Raw genomic sequence first — 21008 nt, 5'->3', positions numbered from 1 at the left:
AGCTGAGGCACGTAGTTCAGTCTTGGAGAAAGCCTTATGGATGGCGGGTTATGTCTGCGAGCAGTGGGGCGGAAGCAGAAGCTATGCTTCTTGATGGTTCTCTACCCTTTGATTGGGACACACAGCCCAGCCTATCCCAACTGGAAACCCTTACTTTTAGGTGTCATTCAGGAGTTACAAATTCTAGTATGTATTTATAGAAATGTATGTTAGGGGCTCCTGGGTGGCTCAGCTTGGGTCAATTTGCATTCAGCTTGGGTCATGATCTCAGGGTCCTGGGATCCAGCCCTGTATTTGGCTCCCCGTTCAGTGGGGAATCTGTTTGTCCCTCTGCCCCTTCCCTTGCTCATGCTCTCTCTTTTTCTCTCTCTCAAATAAAAAAATAAAATCGTTTTAAAAATATATGTTAGGTGTACAAGAAATGCTGCAGAAGGAAACTAGGAACAGCATGGGGTTTTTTTGGTGTTGTTTTGAATTTGCACTCAAGAAGATGATTGGATAGAAATGTTTAAATCTTTTTTTTTAATTTTTTTATTGTAATGTTAATCACCATATAGTACATCATTAGTTTTTGGTGCAGTGTTCCATGATTCATTGTTTGTTCATAACACCCATTCCCCCAGCAGAACGTGCCCTCCTCAATACCCATCACCAGGCTAACCCATCCCCCTCCCCCCCTCCCCTCTAGAACCCTCAGTTTGTTTTTCAGAGTCCATCATCTCTCATGGTTCGTCTCCCCCTCTGACATACTCCCCTTTTCTTCCTCTCCTGTTATCTTCTTCTTTTTCTTTTTTCTTAAAATATGTTGCGTTATTTGTTTCAGAAGTACAGATCTGTGATTTAACAGTCTTGCACAATTCACAGCGCTCACCGTAGCACATACCCTCCCCAATGTCTATCACCCAGCCACCCCATCCCTCCCACCCCCAAACACTCCAGTAACACTCAGTTTCTTTCCTGAGATTAAGAATTCCTCATATCAGTGAGGTCATGTGATACATGTCTTTCTCTGATTGACTTATTTCACTCAGCATAACACCCTCCAGTTCCATCCACGTCGTTGCAAATGGCAAGATCTCATTCCTTTTGATGGCTGCATAATATTCCATTGTGTATATATACCACATCTTCTTTATCCATTCATCTGTCGATGGGCATCTTGGCTCTTTCCACAGTTTGGCTATGGTGGACATTGCTGCTATAAACATTGGGGTGCACGTACCCCTTCGGGTCCCTACATTTGTATCTTTGTGGTAAATACCCAGTAGTGCAATTGCTGGATCGAACGGTAGCTCTAATTTCAACTGTTTGAAGAACCTCCATACTGTTTTCCAGAGTGGTTGCACCAGCTTGCATTCCCACCAACAGTGTAGGAGGGTTCCCCTTTCTCCACATCCCGCCAACATCTGTCGTTCCCTGACTTGTTAATTTTAGCCATTCTGACGGGTGTGAGGTGGTATCTCATTGAGGTTTTGATTTGGATTTCCCTGATGCCGAGCGATGTGGAGCACTTTTTCATGTGCCTGTTGGCCATTTGGATGTCTTCTTTGGAGAAATGTCTGTTCATGTCTTCTGCCCATTTCTTGATTGGATTCTTTGTTCTTTGGGTGTTGAGTTTGATAAGTTCTTTATAGATTTTGGATACTAGCCCTTTATCTGATATGTCATTTGCAAATATTTTCTCCCATTCTGTCGGTTGTCTTTTGGTTTTGTGGACTGTTTCTTTTGCTGTGCAGAAGCTTTTTATCTTGATGAAATCCCAATAGTTCATTTTTGCCCTGGCTTCCCGTGCCTTTGGCGATGTTTCTAGGAAGAAGTTGCTGCGGCTAAGGTCGAAAAGGTTGCTACCTGTGTTCTCCTTTAGGATTTGGATGGACTCCTGTCTCACGTTTAGGTCTTTCAACCATTTGGAGTCTATTTTTGTGTGTGGTGTAAGGAAATGGTCCAGTTTCATTCTTCTGCATGTGGCTGTCCAATTTTCCCAACACCATTTGTTGAAGAGACTGTCTTTTTGCCATTGGACATTCTCTCCTGCTTTGTCAAAAATAAGTTGACCATAGAGTTGAGGGTCCATTTCTGGGCTCTCGACTCTGTTCCATTGATCGATGTGTCTGTTTTTGTGCCAGTACCATACTGTCTTGATGATCACAGCTTTGTAATAGAGCTGGAAGTCCGGAATTGTGATGCCGCCAGCTTTGCTTTTCTTTTTCAGTATTCCTCTGGCTATTCTGGGTCTCTTCTGGTTCCATACAAATTTTAGGATTCTGTGTTCCATTTCTTTGAAAAAAGTGGATGGTATTTTGATGGGGATTGCATTGAATGTGTAGATTGCTCTAGGTAGCATTGACATCTTCACAATGTGGATTCTCCCAATCCATGAGCATGGAACGTTTTTCCATTTCTTTGTGTCTTCTTCAATTTCTTTCCTGAGTATTTTATAGTTTTCTGAGTACAGATCCTTTGCCTCTTTGGTTAGATTTATTCCTAGGTATCTAATGGTTTTGGGTGCAATTGTAAATGGGATCGACTCCTTGATTTGTCTCTCTTCTGTCTTGTTGTTGGTGTATAGGAATGCCCCTGATTTCTGTGCATTGATTTTATATCCTGCTACTTTACTGAATTCCTGTATGAGTTCTAGCAGTTTTGGGGTGGAGTCTTTTGGGTTTTCCACATACAGTATCATATCATCTGCAAAGAGTGAGAGTTTGACTTCCTCCTTGCCAATTTGGATGCCTTTGATTTCTTTTTGTTGTCTGATTGCTGTGGCTAGGACTTCTAATACTATGTTGAATAGCAGTGGTGAGAGTGGACATCCCTGCCGCGTTCCTGACCTTAGGGGAAAAGCTCTCAGCCTTTCCCCATTGAGAATGATATTCGCTGTAGGTTTTTCATAGATGGCTTTTATGATATTGAGGTATGTACCCTCCATCCCTATACTCTGAAGAGTTTTGATCAAGAAAGGATGTTGTACTTTGTCAAATGCTTTTTCTGCATCTATTGAGAGGATCATATGATTCTTGTTCTTTCTTTTGTTAATGTATTGTATCACGTTGATTGATTTGCGGATGTTGAACCAGCCTTGCAGCCCAGGAATAAATCCCACTTGGTCGTGGTGAATAATCCTTTTAATGTACTGTTGGATCCTATTGGCTAGTATTTTGGTGAGAATTTTTGCATCCATGTTCATCAAGGATATTGGTCTGTAATTCTCTTTTTTGATGGGGTCTTTGTCTGGTTTTGGGATCAAGGTAATGCTGGCCTCATAAAATGAGTTTGGAAGTTTCCCTTCCATTTCTACTTTTTGGAACAGTTTCAGGAGAATAGGTATTAATTCTTCTTGAAATGTCTGATAGAATTCCCCTGGGAAGCCATCTGGCCCTGGGCTTTTGTTTCTTGGGAGATTTTTGATGACTGCTTCAATTTCCTTAGTGGTTATAGGTCTGTTCAGGTTTTCTATTTCTTCCTGGTTCAATTTTGGTAGTTGATACATCTCTAGGAATGCACCCATTTCTTCCAGGTTATCTAATTTGCTGGCATAGAGTTGCTCATAATATGTTCTTATAATTGTTTGTATTTCTTTGGTGTTGCTTGTGATCTCTCCTCTTTCATTCATGATTTTGTTGATTTGGGTCATTTCTCTTTTCTTTTTGATCAGTCTGGCCAGGGGTTTATCCATCTTGTTAATTCTTTCAAAGAACCAGCTCCTAGTTTCGTTGATCTGTTCTACTGTTCTTTTGGTTTCTAGTTCATTGATTTCTGCTCTGATCTTTATGATTTCTCTTCTCCTGCTGGGTTTAGGCTTTATTTGCTGTTCTTTCTCCAGCTCCTTTAGGTGTAGGGTTAGGTTGTGTATTTGAGACCTTTCTTGTTTCTTGAGAAAGGCTTGTATTGCTATATACTTTCCTCTCAGGACTGCCTTTGCTGTATCCCAAAGATTTTGAACAGTTGTGTTTTCATTTTCATTGGTTTCCATGAATTTTTTTAATTCTTCTTTAATTTCTTGGTTGACCCATTCATTCTTTAGTAGGATGCTCTTTAGCCTCCATGTATTTGAATTCTTTCCGACTTTCCTCCTGTGGTTGAGTTCTAGTTTCAAAGCATTGTGGTCTGAAAATATGCAGGGAATGATCCCAATCTTTTGGTACCGATTGAGACCTGATTTGTGACCTAGAATGTGATCAATTCTGGAGAATGTTCCATGGGCACTAGAGAAGAATGTGTATTCCGTTGCTTTGGGATGGAATGTTCTGAATATGTCTGTGAAGTCCATTTGGTCCAGTGTGTCATTTAAAGTCTTTATTTCCTTGTTGATTTTTTGCTTAGATGATCTGTCCATTTCAGTCAGGGGGGTGTTAAAGTCCCCCACTATTATTGTATTGTTGTCAATGTGTTTCTTTGCTTTTGTTATTAATTGCCTTACATAATTGGCTGCTCCCCTGTTCGGGGCCTAGATATTTGCAATTGTTAGATCTTCTTGTTGGATAGACCCTTTAAGTAGGATATAGTGTCCTTCCTCATCTCTTATTACAGTCTTTGTTTTAAAATCTAGTTTGTCTGATATAAGGATTGCCACCCCAGCTTTCTTTTGGTGTCCATTAACATGGTAAATGGTTTTCCACCCCCTCACTTTCAATCTGGGGGTGTCTTTGGGTGTAAAATGAGTCTCTTGCAGACAGCATATTGATGGGTCTTGTTTTTTAATCCAATCTGATAGCCTGTGTCTTTTGATTGGGGCATTTAGCCCATTTACATTCAGGGTAACTATTGAAAGGTATGAATTTAATGCCATTGTATTACCTGTAAGGTGACTGTTAACTGTCTGTTGTCTGTGTTCGTTTCTGCTCTTTGCTGCTTTTAGGTTCTCTCTTTGCTTCGAGGACCCCTCTCAATATTTCTTGGAGGGCTGGTTTCGTGTTTGCAAATTCCTTTAGTTTTTGTTTGTTCTGGAAGCTTTTTATCTCTCCTTCTATTTTCAATGATAGCCTAGCTGGATATAGTATTCTTGGCTGCATATTTTTCTCGTTTAGTGCTCTGAAGATATCCTGCCAGTCCTTTCTGGCCTGCCAGGTCTCTGTGGATAGGTCTGTTGCCAATCTAATGTTTCTACCATTGTAGGTTACATATCTCTTCTCCCGAGCTGCTTTCAGGATTTTCTCTTTGTCTCTGAGACTCGTAAGTTTTACTATTAGATGTCGGGGTGTTGACCTATTTTTATTGATTTTGAGAGGGGTTCTCTGTGCCTCCTGGATTTTAATGCCTGTTTCCTTCCTCACATTAGGGAAGTTCTCTGCTATAATTTGCTCCAATATACCTTCTGCCCCTCTCTCTCTCTCTTCTTCTTTCGGGATCCCAATTATTCTAATGTTGTTTCGTCTTATCGTATCACTTATCTCTCGAATTCTGCCCTCGTGATCCTGTAGTTGTTTCTCTCTCTTTTTCTCAGCCTCTTTATTTTCCATCATTTGGTCTTCTATATCGCTGATTCTCTCTTCTGCCTCATTTATCCTAGCATTTAGTGCCCCCATTTTTGATTGCACCTCATCAATAGCCTTTTTGATTTCGATTTGGTTAGATTTTAGTTCTTTTATTTCTCCAGAAAGGGTTTCTCTAATAACTTCCACGCTTTTTTCAAGCCCAGCTAGTATCTTTAAAGTCATGATTCTGAACTCTAGGTCCGACATTGTACTAATATCCGTATTGAGTAGGTCCCTGGCTGACGGTACTACCTCTTGTTCTTTTTGCTGAGGTGATTTTTTTCGTCTTGTCATTTTGTCCAGAGGAGAATAGATGAATGAGAGAACAAAAGGCTAACAGGTTTACAACGTCCCCAGCAAATATACTGTATACAAATCAGAAAAGACCTGAAACCAGGGGAAAAGAAAGGGAAAGAAAGAAAAAAGAAAGAGAAAAAGAAAAAAAAAAGAAAAAAAAGATAAAAACAAAAACAAAACAATTCAAAAAAGGCAGAATATGATCAAATATGATCAGGCTAGTGCATAGATCAGTGCCACACACTAGATTTTGGGCGTATTTTGGTCTGTTAGAAAAAAGTGCCTCCTAAAATTTTAAAGGAAGAAAGACATATATGTACAAAATAAGGGTTGATACAATGAAGGGATGGAAGATGACTGTAAAGATGAAAATTATAAAAGATTTTATAAAAGGACTTGGTAAGATAAGTTGTTTGAAAAAAGAAAGAAGATTTAAGGAAAAAAAAAAAGGAAAAAGGGAGAGAATGTGATCAGGCAGGAGACTAGGACAAAGCCATACACTAGTGATTTAGGGTATATTTTGATCTGTTAGAAGAAACTGTACCTCAAAATTTTAAAGAGAGAACAACTTATATATATATGCCAAAAACAAGGGTAACTACTATGAAGGGATAAAATATGACTCTAAAAATGAAAAAAAAAAATTTTTTTTTTTTTTAAAAAGGTATTTGTAAGATGTTGGGTGAAAAAGGGAAAAAGAAAAATAAAAAAAAGTCAACAAAAATTAACTTTGATGAAATAATGAATCATGGTAAAAAAAAAAAAAAAAAAAAGCCATGAATCTATGTGCAGTATTCCCCTAGCGCTGGAGTTCTCCCATTCTCCTTGATCGATCAACTTGGTCTTGGCTTGCTGGCTGTTTGTGCTGATCTTCTGGGGGAGGGGCCTGTTGCTGTGGTTTCCAAATGTCTTTGCTGGAGGCGGTCCGGGCTAAGGAAGCTGCTCCGGTTTGCTCTCAGGAGCTTTTGTTCCCTGCAAGCTCTCGGTACAGCTTTGGAGGACCAGGGCAGAAATGGTGGCCTCCCAATCTCCACTCGGAGGAGCTGAGAACTCAGGGCCTCGCTCCTCAGTGCGCCCCCAGAGAAAAGCAGTCACTCCCGCGTCCCCGGTCTTCGGCCGCACTCCGTGCTCACCCGGCCTGTGACCGAGCGTTTCTATCTCTGGCACCCGACCCCGTGTGGAGTCTCCAAACCCAGCAGATCCCTGCGGTGCGCTCCCGCGCTGCTCCTCCCGGGGGAGGAAGGGGAGTCTCCCCGGCTCTGCCGCTTGTTGGGTCCCTGCTGCAGGAGCAGTGGCCCGACTGTCGCCGATCACAGTTTATGGCCACCCCGAGCTGAGAGCCCGCGCCTCGGCTCCGTCTCTGCAGCCGGCTTCCCCACTCCGATCCCTGGGAGCTCTGCCGCACTCAGGCACCCGCGGTCTCTCTGTGACCCCAGGGGTCCCGAGACCACACTGTCCCGGGAGGATTCCACCCCCCGCTTAGCCACTGCAGCGACGTCCCTCCGCGGAGCCGACTTCTAGAAGGTCCGATTTTGTGCTCCGCGGCTCTAGCACTTGCCAGAAGCGGCCGACGGAGGCCCCCTCCCCCGCCGTCTATCCTCCCGAAGATCGCCTCGGATTCACTTCTCCGCACGTCCTACCTTCCAGTAAGTGGTCGCTTCTCTGTTCAGAGAGTTGTTGCTACTCTCCTGTTCGATCTCCTGTTGAGTTCGTAGGTGTTCAGAATGGTTTGATCCCTATTCAGCTGAATTCCTGAGACCAGACAAAATCTAGGTCTCCTACTCCTCCGCCATCTTGCTCCGCCCCCCAGAAATGTTTAAATCTTATTATAAAGGTACCAGGTGGGGAGAAGCATAGGGAAAGCATGTGGTAGCTGTGTTTTGAAATGCCTGGAGCTACTGTGTTACGCTTCAGAAATCCGTATGGCCAGGGCCTGTGTATATAGTGCGTTCACGTTCACTAGAGGGTTGCACCAGCGGCTCTGGCAGCTGGGTTCGTGTTAGAAGATGCAGTAGGATTGCAAAATAGAAACTGGAAAAGAAAACCAACTCTCTTCTGGTAATATGTCTGTGATGAGAAAAATAAAACTTACTCAGCGAGAGTTCTGATTAGTCAGGCTGTTACAACTCTTTATGTATCTTTGACCCAGACGCATAAATGTAGGCCTGAGGCTGTCCCTGTCTCCGCCTAGCCTAAGGGAGAGTCCTTGTTTGCTGTTCTCAGAATGCGGAAAGCCATTTCCTCATTGCGTGGCCACATCAATCCCAGGAAATTTCAGTTTCACCTGGGAACCTGTCACAAATGAAAATTCTCAGGCTCCATCCTCAATAAAATGCATCAGAAATTCTAGGAGTGGGGCGAAGGAATCTCTGTGTTAGTAAACTTTCCAAATAATCCTAATGCACGCTATAAAGTATGAGAACCACATTATATTTTGACTGTAAGTAAAAATTCTTTTAATTCCATAAAACAAAACTCTACAGGTTTTTCTTGAGATTCATGGGGAAAAATGGCCCTCTTTTTTGTTCTCTGCCTCTGTAAAGAGTGTTTGACATAAGCTTTATCTACCTAGATGAGCTGGTGGCTAGTTCAATACTACTCACATCTGCTAGAGGACTCTTCACACCCTAAATACCCACAATGTGCCCTTCTTCTTAAACACAGAACATACTCAGGCCTTTCCCAAGAGTGTCAACCCAGAGTCAAGGCAACCATTGTGCCCAGCTATGCTCAGGGAACTCTTGGTGATGCACAGTTCCCCTCAATGGACAGGGTGTGGCTTCCTGTGGCCTGGTGAGAAAAACACCTAAAAGACTAGATAAGATTAGGTAACTCCTGTGTGTTCTGTTTGGCACAAGAACCATAGGAAACATCCCAGTTGAAGAAAGGGAACATGGAGGAAGCTCAGAGGTCACAAGTCAGTAGCAATGGTGAACGTCTGCTGGATAGGCATTTGGAAGATTCTTTCTTAGACCCAGATTCTGCTCTCTGATGAGAACCTTGCCAACATTCTCCATATCCCCGGCTCCACCCCCTGGGACGCTCTTTGTGACATTAACTCTCGTGTTCCCACGTCCTCTGCCATGGGCTGGGGTTCTGTGTTCACTTTCTGGGCCCCAGAGACTCCTGTGTGCACACAGAACCTCTGTTGATGGTATCCCTCGATGGAGAGCATTTATTCAATGAAGCAGTGCCTTCAAAGTATGCCTCAAATATTTGTCAGTGTCTGATTCTGAGAATAAAGAGTTTTAAAAGTTGATTATCACGGAAGCATTCATAGATAAAAGAGAGATGAAAAAGGCCACATAAAGGTATGAGGGACAGCAGAGGTGTGGAAATGCATCTCTGCATGTATATCGACTTCTGGTTCTCTTTGAACTTAGCAGCAGGAGCTTTTCCACCTCTCTCACCGGCTGCTTCACCAGCTCTCTGGAAGCAAAACCGTGGCTACTTGAGTTTCCAACCAGACTTGGTATGTTCCTTTGGGTTCCTCTTGCAGTTACTAAAGGGCTACAGGCAGAGATCCCCATAACATGCAAGGCCAGGCAACACCGGTTAAGATTGCCCCTAGGTGTCAGGGAAGGGAAGCGTCACCGTGAACTCTTTGGAGTTTGTGATCTGAGGGAAGGTTAAACTTTCATCCATCTAATGACAGAGGGGGGCAAGCCCTGCAACCCTGGCAGCACACGGGGTGGATGAAGCTCTTCCCTCTTTCTCGGGGAAATGAGACAGCTACAGGGTGAGTGCTGTCGACAGAAGCACAATATTGCAGCACGAACTTAAAGAGTTGTGACCTTCATCTTGGTACATTCTCATTCATCACATTCCTTGACAGCTTTGAGGAGCTTGAGAGAAGTTTGTTGCACAAAAAGTAAATTCCTGAACACGGATGGCGAAAGAGCAGAGTGGGATAGTTGGAGGAGAGCAGTCAGAGCAAAGGTCCAGGACATGGTTACAGTTTCAAGGATCAGTTGCGATGGACACCATTATGGATCGGCGAAGGGAGCAGAGGACACGTTGTACATGTTAGTGGTGAGGTGAGTGGGTGGGTGGTGGGAGTAAAGATGAAGGCATGGAGGAAGACCGGGAATCCAGAGACTCGTCGATTAGGTACAGGGATCTTCAGACGTTGATTAGTGTGGCTTGGACCCAGCAGGAACCAGTTGCAGAATAGACACCAGTGGGGTGGTCCTGGCATTCTGGCGTGACCATCTTTTGTTTTGAATTTGTTCTGTTGCATACTATTTTTGACAATGTGATATATGCTCTGGGTATCAAATTCAAAATTTAAAAATCTCTGCAGTTGAAATATATGTCTTCCTCCCATACAGACTCCCAGACAGCCCGTTCCTTCTCTGGAGGCTACCCTAGAGGAAATACATCCTTTTCCAAATAGTCTATGCATAATGTGATATGCTTTTCTTCCTCCTTCTACCCTTCCTTTGAACAATGTTAGCACGCTGTATACACTCTTCTGCATTTTTATTCTTTATTTTTTAATATATCTCAGAGATAGTGTTCTATATTTTTACATTTAGAACTACCTTATTAGTTTTTACAATAGCTGCATGCTGTTCTGTGTATGAAATATGAAAATTGAATTAATGAGTCCCCTAGTGATGGACCTTTGAGTTGTTGTCAGTCCTTTGTTATTATAAACAAAGCTTCATGAGTATCTTTAATCATGACTTTGCATGCATATGCAAATACAGGATAGATTAATGAGTGGAATTGCTGGGGTGAAGATTCACGAATGCCGAATTGCCATCAACAAATGCCGTCCATCTACACGATTTATAATCTCAATGGCGTTGCATGATGGAGGCTGTTTCCCCACATCCTTGTTAGTACCCTTTTCTTGAAAGGTGTTTCTTTGGTTGACCTGAGATGACCTCTCTTAATAGTGTTGGTTTGCTTTGCTCTTAATAAGAGCAACATTGACAATCATTTCACGTGTTTAAGCCATTTTAATTTCCTGACCTTTGCCCATTTGTCCAAAGGATCTGTTTCATCATTAAGGAAGTTAATCCTTTACCCGGTAATGTACTAAAACCGTATTTTTAAGTCTGTCATTGATCTTTCGACTTTCCGGAGGTCCCTCCTCTAGGAAGCGTGTTTTAATGTGGTTGAATTTCTTAATACTTTTGCCCTTTCGTGTTTTGTTTCATACTCACAACTTCCAGACCTGTGATTTAAAAAATCCTCTCAAGAATTCCTGTAGAAATTTTGTGATTTCTATTTTTTAAACATTTAAATTTTTGGTTTGTACGGAATTCATTTGGGAGCAGAAGGAGCAAGGAAAGAGGACCAGGCCTCAGTGATGTTGTCTTCTCTTGTTCTGTCAGCGGTGTTGAGTGCCTACTGTACGCGAGGCCGAGTGCAAGGTGCTGGGTGAGAGCTGGGGGGTGCAAACTGAGACTAAAGCAGAGTCCCACGGTCCCAAAGCAAGTGCTTGCCCTCAAAAGAGCTTTTGCTCAAAATATCTATAGGACAGAGGAAAAGTGATTCTGCATTTTCAGGTCTGGCTGAGAGAATTTGGGGAACCCGGAAAAAGAGACAGCAAAATGAAAAGCCCAGCCATCTGGCCCAGCTCCTGCAAGTTGCAGCTTCTCTGTCTCTCTGTGTCCCCGTTTCCCTCGCCTTTGTGACCACCTCGCCAGGCCTCCTACCCCTCTGTCTCATTCTCGCTCTGTCTCTTCTCTCTCGGAAGCCCTGAAGACTGGTTACAGGCTCTCTCTAGGGCCTTCCGCTCCTCTGGGTGGTGGGCCCCACCCGCGCCCCCTGTCATTTCCTCGCTGCCCTTCTCAGCCCGCAGGGCGGCCTCTGGGGGCGGACTGTCCCACGGGTGCCCCTTTCTATTCAGCTCGCGAATGAACCTGGAGAGTTGCCAACCCACAGCATCGAAGGTGTTTTCAGAGAGTCGCTTGTGGGCAATTTTTCTTAGGTTGACGATCAGCTTTTCCTTCTCGGTCACTGTCCCATTGATGTTCAAGCCCTGCAGGTAGTGGCTGATGGCGGTGTCATCACGCTGCTGCTGGTACTGCTGGAAGTTTCCATAGCGCAGGTGGAGGACTTGTCTTTCCGCTGGAGGCAGATCCTTACTGAATTCTTTCTGGAAGTAATACTCCGCCTTATCATACTGGCCCATGATGGCATAGAGGCAGGCAAGGTCTGAGCAGGCGCGGGGAAGGTTAATATTCAACTCGACAACTCTCTTAAAGTGATCCACCGCGTGTCTCGTCATCTCCTGCAGCTCTTCTTCATTCTCCTTCGTGGTATACCTCCTTGACCTCTGTATTTGCCGGATTTTTGCTCTGTAGCAGCATCCGATCTGCAGATGTTGATAGACGTTGTTCGGTACCGATTCTAAAGCCTTTTTAAGTAATTCGATAGCCGTGTCCAGAGTACCTTTATTTCGGTAATATTTGGCTGCACTGCAGAGGACGTCTGTTGGGCACGGCGTTTTCTTCAAGGCCTCTTCGACTAGCTTATCTCCTTCAGCTTGTTTCTGGGTCTTTTGGAGAGTCAGAGCCAGGAGAACGTGAATATACTGGTTGTCAGGATTCAGTCGGATGGCCCGCCTTAGCAGGCAAATGGTGTTCTCTGTTGGTGCTTTGTCACCCAGACGGTAGAGTGTGATAGCCAGTCCCAGGGAGAATTCTGGATTGGTGGGTTTCTTTTGCAAAGCCTTCTCAAAACACTCCTTAGCCCGTTCATAATACTTTTCTCCCCATTTTAAAAGTGCCCATCCCTTTTCACAGTCAATCTCAGGGCATTCAATTCTGTAGGAGCTTGCAAACTTCTTGCAAAGATGTCCTACCTTGTCAACGTAAGCCTGTGCCTCTGGAAGCCTGCCCATGTGATAATAGACCCAGGCATAGTTTCCCCAGGTGACCAGACTTCGGATTTTGCCTTGGCGGGCCTGTCCATGCAGGATGAACTCTTCTGCTTGCTGTAAATATTCCAGAGCCGCCTTGTTCTGGCCTCGGAGGTGTTTAACATAGGCAAACAGATTGTACATGATTGCTTTGAATTCTTTGTTTAGAAACCGTGCCTGGTCACGCACTCTGTTCTCCAGATCATCTAAGGAACTTTCTTCATCATGTAAGTTCCAGGTGAAATGGCATTTCAATTGCAGTAAGATATTTTCCAGGGAATGTTTGGTGATTTCACTGTAGGGGAAGAAGAGCAGACATTTGGGGATATGAGTGAGCAGATGGACAAAGCAACAAGTTTAGGGCATGGCCCCCTGACCATTTCTGAGAAAAGGCCCAAACAGTGCTGGCACTCTGATCCGGAATTGTGAGAAACGAATTTCTGTTGTTTATTATAAGCTACCAGTCTGTGGTATTTTGTAAAAGCCCCCCAAATGGATGGAAGTCGATGGGATGGCCCAGAAGGAAGGGGGAGTGGAGGAAATTTATTACCCAGGGACACCCCAATTCCACCTGTCTTAGAGAAGGATGGGCACAGCAGTCCTGGACCTCCAACTGCAAAGCAAGGAAATTTCTCTGTAGAAATTATCAGAGAATGGTGCGGTAGTTGAGTAATAATATTTAGTGAGGTTGGTTTTTTGTTTCCTCTCTCAAGCATGGAAACCAGGGTGTGAGCCTGCACTTCTGATCCACCAGAATATTCAGGGAATAAGTAAGAGGAAATGCTGGGCTGAAGACACCAAGAGATGAGAGGGGGATCATTTGGGGCTGGGTGTGAATAGATATCCCTCAGGGGTCCTTTCCAAGAGATGGAGTGTGCACAGAGTGTTAATTTATTCAGGTTGGCTCGGGGCAGGCTTTTGGTCCATCTGACATTGGGCCAACAAGGGTAGCCCCGCCTGTGTCACTGTCTCTGCCTTTGCTGAGCTGGCTCTTCGGGCAGATTCACGAACTAGAACAACTCAAATACTCTCCACTCTCTCCCCGGGTGGGTGCCACCTGATGCTGTGGTCCACCACCCTTTTGATTTGCTCAATGGTCACAAAGACAGTAGTCAGGTTCCTTACAGAGACATCTAGAGCAGAGGAGAAACAGCACACAAAGAGCCCACATGCAAATGCTATTCACAAAAATCAAAGGACAAACTAGAAAACAGATTATAAGCATGCAAGAGGTATTCCGTTTAATATCTAAAAGGCACTTTTAGTATTCATATTTCAGTAGATACTAATATGAGCAGGTAGTTCGAAACACACATAAAAAAACACACATATAAAAAAATGGTCACTAATCAAAGAAATGCAAATTAAATTAACGGTATTTCAATGGCTTTTAAAGCTTCAGTTACACAAAAAAGATTTTTAAGAATCACAGCTGGGCATTTTTACTTATACATGATGGTTCGGAACATACTTTGACATAAAACTTGCAGGGAATTGTGGCAAAACATACAAGGAGCTCTTGACTAAAAATCTGAATATTAAGAATGTATAGAAAACCAGATATTCAGTCAAAGGTTGTGATGGCCTATGCATGTGTCATGTTGGCTAGGCTATTGTGCCCAGTTACTAGATCAAACATGAACCTAAATGTTGCTGTGGAAGTATTCTGTAGACGTGATTAAAGTCCACAAGCATTTAATTTTAAGTAAGAAAGATTATTTTATTTTACCTGGGTGGGCCTGGTTTAATCAGTTGAAAGGCTCGAGGATAGTGCTGAGGCTCCCTGATGAAGAAATTCTGCCAGTGGACAGCCACTGACACCCATGCCCTGGAGTCCTGGTCTGCCTTCCTTGATGGTTTGCCCTGTGGAGTTGGACTTGACCAGCAGCCCTCATCATCACATAGGCTGATTCCTTGCATCATATCTCTTCTTGTATATCTCCAGCCTCAGCTTCTCTGGCTGCACCCTGACTGCCGCAGAAGTTTGTGAACAAGGGATGTTCATCGCAGGATCAGTTACAACTGCTTAAAACTTTAAACTAGGTGATGGTGGAAAATAAATAAAGGTATCATGAGACTATCCATTGAACACATGAGACTGTTTTAGCTCCCTCCTTGATCAAATCCTACCAAGATGACATGGTCTATGAAGGCTTCTAACCATAAAGGAAAGAGAACACAAGGACGGCAGAATCTCGGAAACCCTGACACAGCTAGACAAGTGGGGATTGGTTTTTCCAAACATGGGAACATGGGAAAGCTAACTCTGCCACCAGTGGGGGAACCTAAGAAACAACCCATTGATACTGCAGAATTCCCCAAAGGCTCAGGAGTTAGCAGCACAAAGTGCTGCAGAAGTGCGTGTGTGTGTGTGTGTGTGTGTGTGTGTGTGTGTGTGTGTAGGGGTGAAGAGGGGTCCCTGGGCTCTCCAGCAATTGAAAACGACCAGACGCCAAACAGGAAGCTCCGGGCAAGTCTTATATTGGGGCTTATGCCCGAGCACAAGGCAAGCAACACAAGGGAAAGGACCCTCCGTGCTGGCTCCCAGAACAAAGGCCAGGGAAAGATTTTAAGAAGAGACTGAGGCAGGAAAGGAGTAATGTCTAAGCATGTAGGTGGGGAAGGGAGACAGGAAGTTGGGCATGCAGGTGCAGTGGACAGAACCTACACCAAAATGTCTCATTAGCATGTTAAATCCCCGCCCATGGACATGATTTTTAGTATAAAGATGGAGAAAGTTTGTCAAGGGTCAGCTCTGGGGTCCACCTCGGAGCAGACTGGTTTGGTTCTGTCTTTACCAATCTTCCTGGTGGAGCCCCCCTTTGTTAAGCTTCCTGCCCCCTGTGTTCCTGCAAGGTGTGCTATTCGGGGGCATGGTTTCAGCTGTCCGGGAATGCTGGGGTTCCGATTAGGATTGAGGGGACCCGAGTCTAGTCCGGCTCTGTTTCAACAGGAACACTGATCCCATAGACTCTGCCTCTGGTCCTCGCAACGCCCACGCCCTAATGTAGCAGAAGGTTGTAGTGTCTTCTGTACAGAGGATAAAAGAGACGGTCCTGGACTATGGTTATAGGCACAGCTGGATGCCTCGGGTACTATACAGCAAATGAGAGAGTTAAATAAATGTTTGCATGTAGAATTTTGAGATCACATCTTCCCGAGTCAGCTCTAAAAGTGCGGCAGCCAGGCTTATTTCTTCTGGGCAAGGGATGAGTAGCCTGTTACGGAGGAAGTCAAGGAAGTCCAGGAGACAGACATCAGGGGTTCCTCCTCAAATGGGGCAGTGAGGTCACCGTGAAAGGAAGCCCCTTGCAGGTGCTCCAGGCTTCCTTTTGGTATTTTAGTGTTTCTCTCTCAATCATGAACGGGCGTCAGAGGATCCCCAGATATTTTAGGAAAGGCTTCTCACCTGGAGGACAGTGGCCCAAACAAGCACATGGTAAAATTGTCCTGAAGGGAGCAGAAGACTTAAAACAACAAGAATAGGAACAAATAAAGGGTCATCAATAAATTGAGATACGAGAGAAGATGCTGCATCCGTGGAATAAAAGCAAATGCTTTAAAAAACAAAAAAAAGCCCCAAACATTTAAAGAACATGGAAGAAGTCTTGGAAATTAAAACAATTAATTTAAGTGAAAAACTCAGAAGATTAAGATTGAAAGGAAAAATGGTAAAAAAAAAAAAATCTTTTCAATAGTACAACCACCAGATAAAAAGAGGACAAATACGATACATAACATGGAAAATTAGAGGGACAGCCTTGGAGGAGCAACGGCTGAATAATTTGAGTTCTAGGTGGAACAAGGGAAATGAAAGGAAGAAAGAACATTCTAGAAGAATGCAATAAAGTTTCCCTGAATGGAAGGCTGTAAGTTTCCACATGGTAAAAATAAACTTTAGCCCCTTTTGTCGGACATCTTAGCGAGGCTGCAGGGGGAGCATTAGCTCCTTGAGCTTTTCGATGCCGCCCAAGGACAAGAAGAGAGATACCAGGAAGTTGGCTAAGAAAGACAAAGATCCAGGGCACAGATCTGGGGGCAAGGCCAGAAACAACTGGCCCAAGGGAAAGCTCAGAACAAGCTCAATAACCCAGTGTCATTTGACAAAGTGACATATGACAAATCTGTGCAGAGTTCCCAACTATAAATTTAGACCCCCAGTGGTTGTTTCTGAGAGACTCAGGACTTCCTGGCCAGGGCAGCCCTCCAGGAGCTTCTTTATTAAACTGGTCTCAGAGCACAGAGCTGAAGTCATTTACACCAGAAACACCGAGGGTGGGGGTGTCCCAGGTACTGGTGAAGATGCTCGGAACACATCCCACCAAAGGCACATTTTGAAAAATAAGACCTTATTAAATAATAATAATAAAAAACTAACCCTTTACCAAGTACTTGATGGTAAGCTTTTAGAACACTGGTGACAGAATTCTACAGTTCCAGGGGGAAAAGGGTGTATATAACACAACAAGAATCCAAATGTTGTTGAACATCTCGACAATGACTCGAAAAGCTAGAAGACAATGGAGAAATGCCTCCCAAAAGCTGTGGGAAGATAATTTTAAATTTCGCCACACAATCATTTAAATGTGAGGAAAGCGCGGAGACCCTTTCATACACGTAAGCAAAAAATTTACGTTACAGACACTTGTTCAGGAAGCTGAGAGGAGATGCCCCCCTCAAAATTAGGAGTAAACCCAGGTAGTAAATAAAGAAATGGGATGTGGGAAACACAGGGCTCAGCGCAAGAGAAGGTCTTACATAAGATGGGAGGGAGAAGGAAATAGTCCATGCTTTTCCACGGACCTGGAGTGCAGCCAGGGTAGACAGGAGTAGGTCACAGGTCCTGTGAGGGATTGCCTCCAAAATATGACGAGGGCAGCTCGCCTCAGATTTGAAAATATGGAAAGGAGTTTTGTTCAACTAGAATAGAGCTCGGGGCTGAGGTGGTGATAAGTACTTAGAAACCTAAAAAAAAAGAAACAAAAAACAAAACCACTTTTGTTTGTTTGTTTCCTTTAACTTCAGAAAAAATGAAACGAAATATGGGAAAAGAAAGGTCGTGGGGGAACCAGACAGGACTCAGCTGTGAGTAGGGTTTGTGTCGTTGTAATAATCCAAATACCGAATATCGATCCAACCAAAGTCACAAAGAGATATTGGGAGGGGACGATGTAGGAGAGGATGGGGGGGGTGTGTTGGGGAGGGGCTTCAATGGTGGAAAACAAATAGATAATGGCCAAAATTGAAAAATCAAGAACTACCAATATAATCATGTTATTGAAGTATATGGCTATAAATAGCACAAGCGTCCCTAAAAGAATTACCGATGGCCTCTGGAGAAGGGGAAGTATGGTGGGGGTTGCGGGATGCTGTTTTTCTAACCCTGTAGATCATGTTGACTATTTAAATGGTGTGAATGCATAAATTTGATTATAAAGTAAGGAATCGGGAGAGAAAGAAGGAGGAATGGAAGGGGGGAAGGAGGGAGGGAAGAAAGAAAAAAGGGAAAGAAGGAAGGAAGAAATCATAATACATCCGTATTTTGCAGCATTATCGAAGACCTTGATACTCATGATGTTGAAAAATTTTACTGATAACACTCACAATATAATGTTAAGTGAAAAGATAAGATGAAACTGTTTGGAATCTATACCCTCAACTTTGAAAAGATTTCCCCCCAAATCTACTTAATAAAGTGTATACACACACACACACACACACACACACACACACACACATCTCTCTCAAATGTTGAAATAGTTTATTCCTGGTGGGTTATATAAGAGACAATTGAATTTTTCCCCTTAGACTAGCTGGCATTTTCCCCAAGTTCTTTAGCGTGCTCATTGTATCTTTATACTGAAAAAAGTCCTTCATGATTCTAGTTGGATTTTTTTGTTTGTTTTTAAGAGATCACTGAAGATTAAAAACAAAACAGAAAAGGAAAGCGTGGGTACTGGGACTGATGGAGCCCAGTTTCTCTGGAGGCTCTGGGCAACCTCAGAGATGTGAATTCTGGTTTAATGCCCCACTGCGGTTCTTTGGAAAATAATTAGTTAAATCCAGCCCATCCTTTATTAGGGCGTCCAATGCTGAGCTTATAAAGAGTATGCTTCCCTTAAAAATTATAATTAAATAACCCCAAGCTCCTGACTTTTCCTTTCATATGAAAAACAGGAAAACAAAAGCTTATAAGAATATTTCTGCGGGGTTGGCATCCTTAACTGATGAAAATTTGCCTGCAACAGAATGAAATAAACTTGCCCCTCCCCCTTCCCCCAATGCCTCCTGTGTCTTTTCTTCCTTGCTCCAGCCTCTGGCTGCTTCCTGGCTAGATTTCTAAAAGCTTCCACTGGGGAGAGCCTGTGTGCATCTGAAAAGTGCTGCAACATTTAAAATGCCTGCAACAATTACGATCCAGATTTAAGGTACATTAAATATTTAAGCCGGCGCCGAAATCTAGCACTTAAGAAAAATCTGTCTTGAGATTTTTCTAGACACAATTTCAAGAGACCAATGCAAGATAAAACCTTTTACCTCATGGTCGTAGGCTGAGGGCTGCCCAGCTGTCCTGCAGTGTCCTGGAAGGCTGATTTGCTGCTCAGAAGTCTCCCTGAGCTGGAAGCCGCCTCGGCCCCCTGGCCAACCTAGTGGTCTTTAAGCCCACGTGATTGATTAACTAAATCTTTCTTCCCACATCCATGGATCATGCATTCTTGATAGAAGGAGCGGAGCACTTCCGCACCTCACCAAACTCTCCTGCACCACCTGCTGGGCACCAAGGAACCAGATCTCTTGCACAACTTCTGAGCACCACAGTAACATCCATAACCGGCACTATAGAGTCTGCACGGAATCAAGAAATATTACAGACCACTGCACTCCCTTAACGAATTCACTGCCCTAAACCCCTTTAAAAAAGTCTCTGGGCCACGCAGAAACCTTGGAGTTGGCCTTTGGACAAGGGTCTACCTACCACCTTCTCCCCAGGTGGCCCACCAACAGAATAAAGCTCATCTTCCTTTCCATTCAAAACTCCCATCTTAACTAGTGGCTTTTGGAGCAAGGGGCAGCCAAGCTTGCTGACTGCAGATTCCTGAGGATGAGAAGCACAGCGCTGCTGACCAGGGGTACCTTTGTCAGTACTTGCACATCTGAATGGAAAAATATCCTGGCAAGTGCAACTGACTTTCAGCTATGCTGGTTTCCCATTGTGGGGAAAGGAGATGTGACCAAGGAGAGCTTTGATCTTTCTGATTGGGAACTCACTGGGACAAAATGTTTGGGAGGAAGCATATGTGAGGACATTCAGGGTGGAGGAAAATTTACTGGAGGGAGGACCCAACTTGTAGCAGTCAGAGAGCTAGAAATCGAAGTGACCACTGCACCCGTGTGGCTTCAGGAAACTATGGCCGCGGTTGGACCACTAGCTAGTACTGATGGTGAAGCTCTGCTCAGGGCTTTATAGGACTCATCTGATTTACTCCATTTGACCCCCATGTGAGAGATGGCCCTTTAGCAGGTGAGTAAGAGAAGACTCAGCTTACTTATGCAACATGCCCAGGGAGGCAAGTCCCGATCTGTCTGCTTCAAAGACCTCACTTGTTTAATTGTGGGGCTTATGAGCCCAAAGAGTCTCTTGGTCTGAAGATCTGAACTACATGGTTCATTTATATACTGCTAGCAGGAACGTAAGCTGGTATAGCCATTATGAAAAACAGTATGAAGCTTCCTCAAAAAATTAAAAATCGGGGGCGCCTGGGTGGCTCTGCTATCTAATTATCTATCATCTATCTATATAAATATCTATCTGACTATCTATATGATTATCTATCTATCTGTCTATCACCTGTCTCCCTCTCTGTCAGTCTGTCTGAGAATCTTTTGCTCAGACTCAAGAAATTCTTTCAGTAAGTTACTGGCCATCTTCATCTGGGATAATCATAAGTTAGGAGCTAGCAAACTACAGCCTGAGGGCCAAATCCATTCCTCTGCCTATTTTTATATAGCCTTCAAGTTAAGAATGCCTTAAAAATTTTTTTTTACAATTTTAGAGTTGTAAACACACACACACACACACACACACACAGAAAAACATGTGACAGAGACCATATGTGGCCTGCAAAGGCTAGAATTATCTATCTGGCCCTCTGCAGAAAAAAGTTGCTGACCCCTATCATAAGCGAATTCAGTAAGTCTAAAAAGGAATTTATCTTTCTCCCCAAAACTCCTCTTCTTCTAGTCCCTATATTCATGAAAGGCCCCATCATTTACCCGATTATGCCACCTCATGGATTAGTAAAGATCTGGGGGAATGTTTTATATTTACTGCCTGCCATGTCCAGATTTGCTTAGGGGGA

At 43.7% G+C, this 21008-nt stretch overlaps 1 protein-coding gene and 1 pseudogene across 1 annotated transcript; one reads left to right on the top strand and one right to left on the bottom strand.

Annotated features, from left to right (window-relative positions):
- Positions 1-7605: 7605 nt before the first annotated feature.
- On the bottom strand, positions 7606-20669 carry LOC113923676 (interferon-induced protein with tetratricopeptide repeats 2-like). The gene is made up of 2 exons (XM_027596700.2): positions 19186-20669; positions 7606-12943 (listed from the first exon to the last, which is right to left on the bottom strand). The coding sequence occupies exons 1-2, from the start codon at positions 19188-19190 to the stop codon at positions 11437-11439; spliced, it is 1512 nt and encodes a 503-aa protein (XP_027452501.1). The 5' UTR covers positions 19191-20669; the 3' UTR covers positions 7606-11436.
- LOC113923679 lies at positions 15062-17803 on the top strand (annotated as a pseudogene).
- Positions 20670-21008: the final 339 nt, after the last annotated feature.

This window comes from Zalophus californianus, chromosome 15, assembly GCF_009762305.2.
Source record: "Zalophus californianus isolate mZalCal1 chromosome 15, mZalCal1.pri.v2, whole genome shotgun sequence".
Taxonomy (NCBI): Eukaryota; Metazoa; Chordata; class Mammalia; order Carnivora; family Otariidae; genus Zalophus; species Zalophus californianus.
The sequence above is the reverse complement of the archived record's forward strand: the minus strand, read 5'-3'. Positions and strand labels throughout refer to the sequence as shown.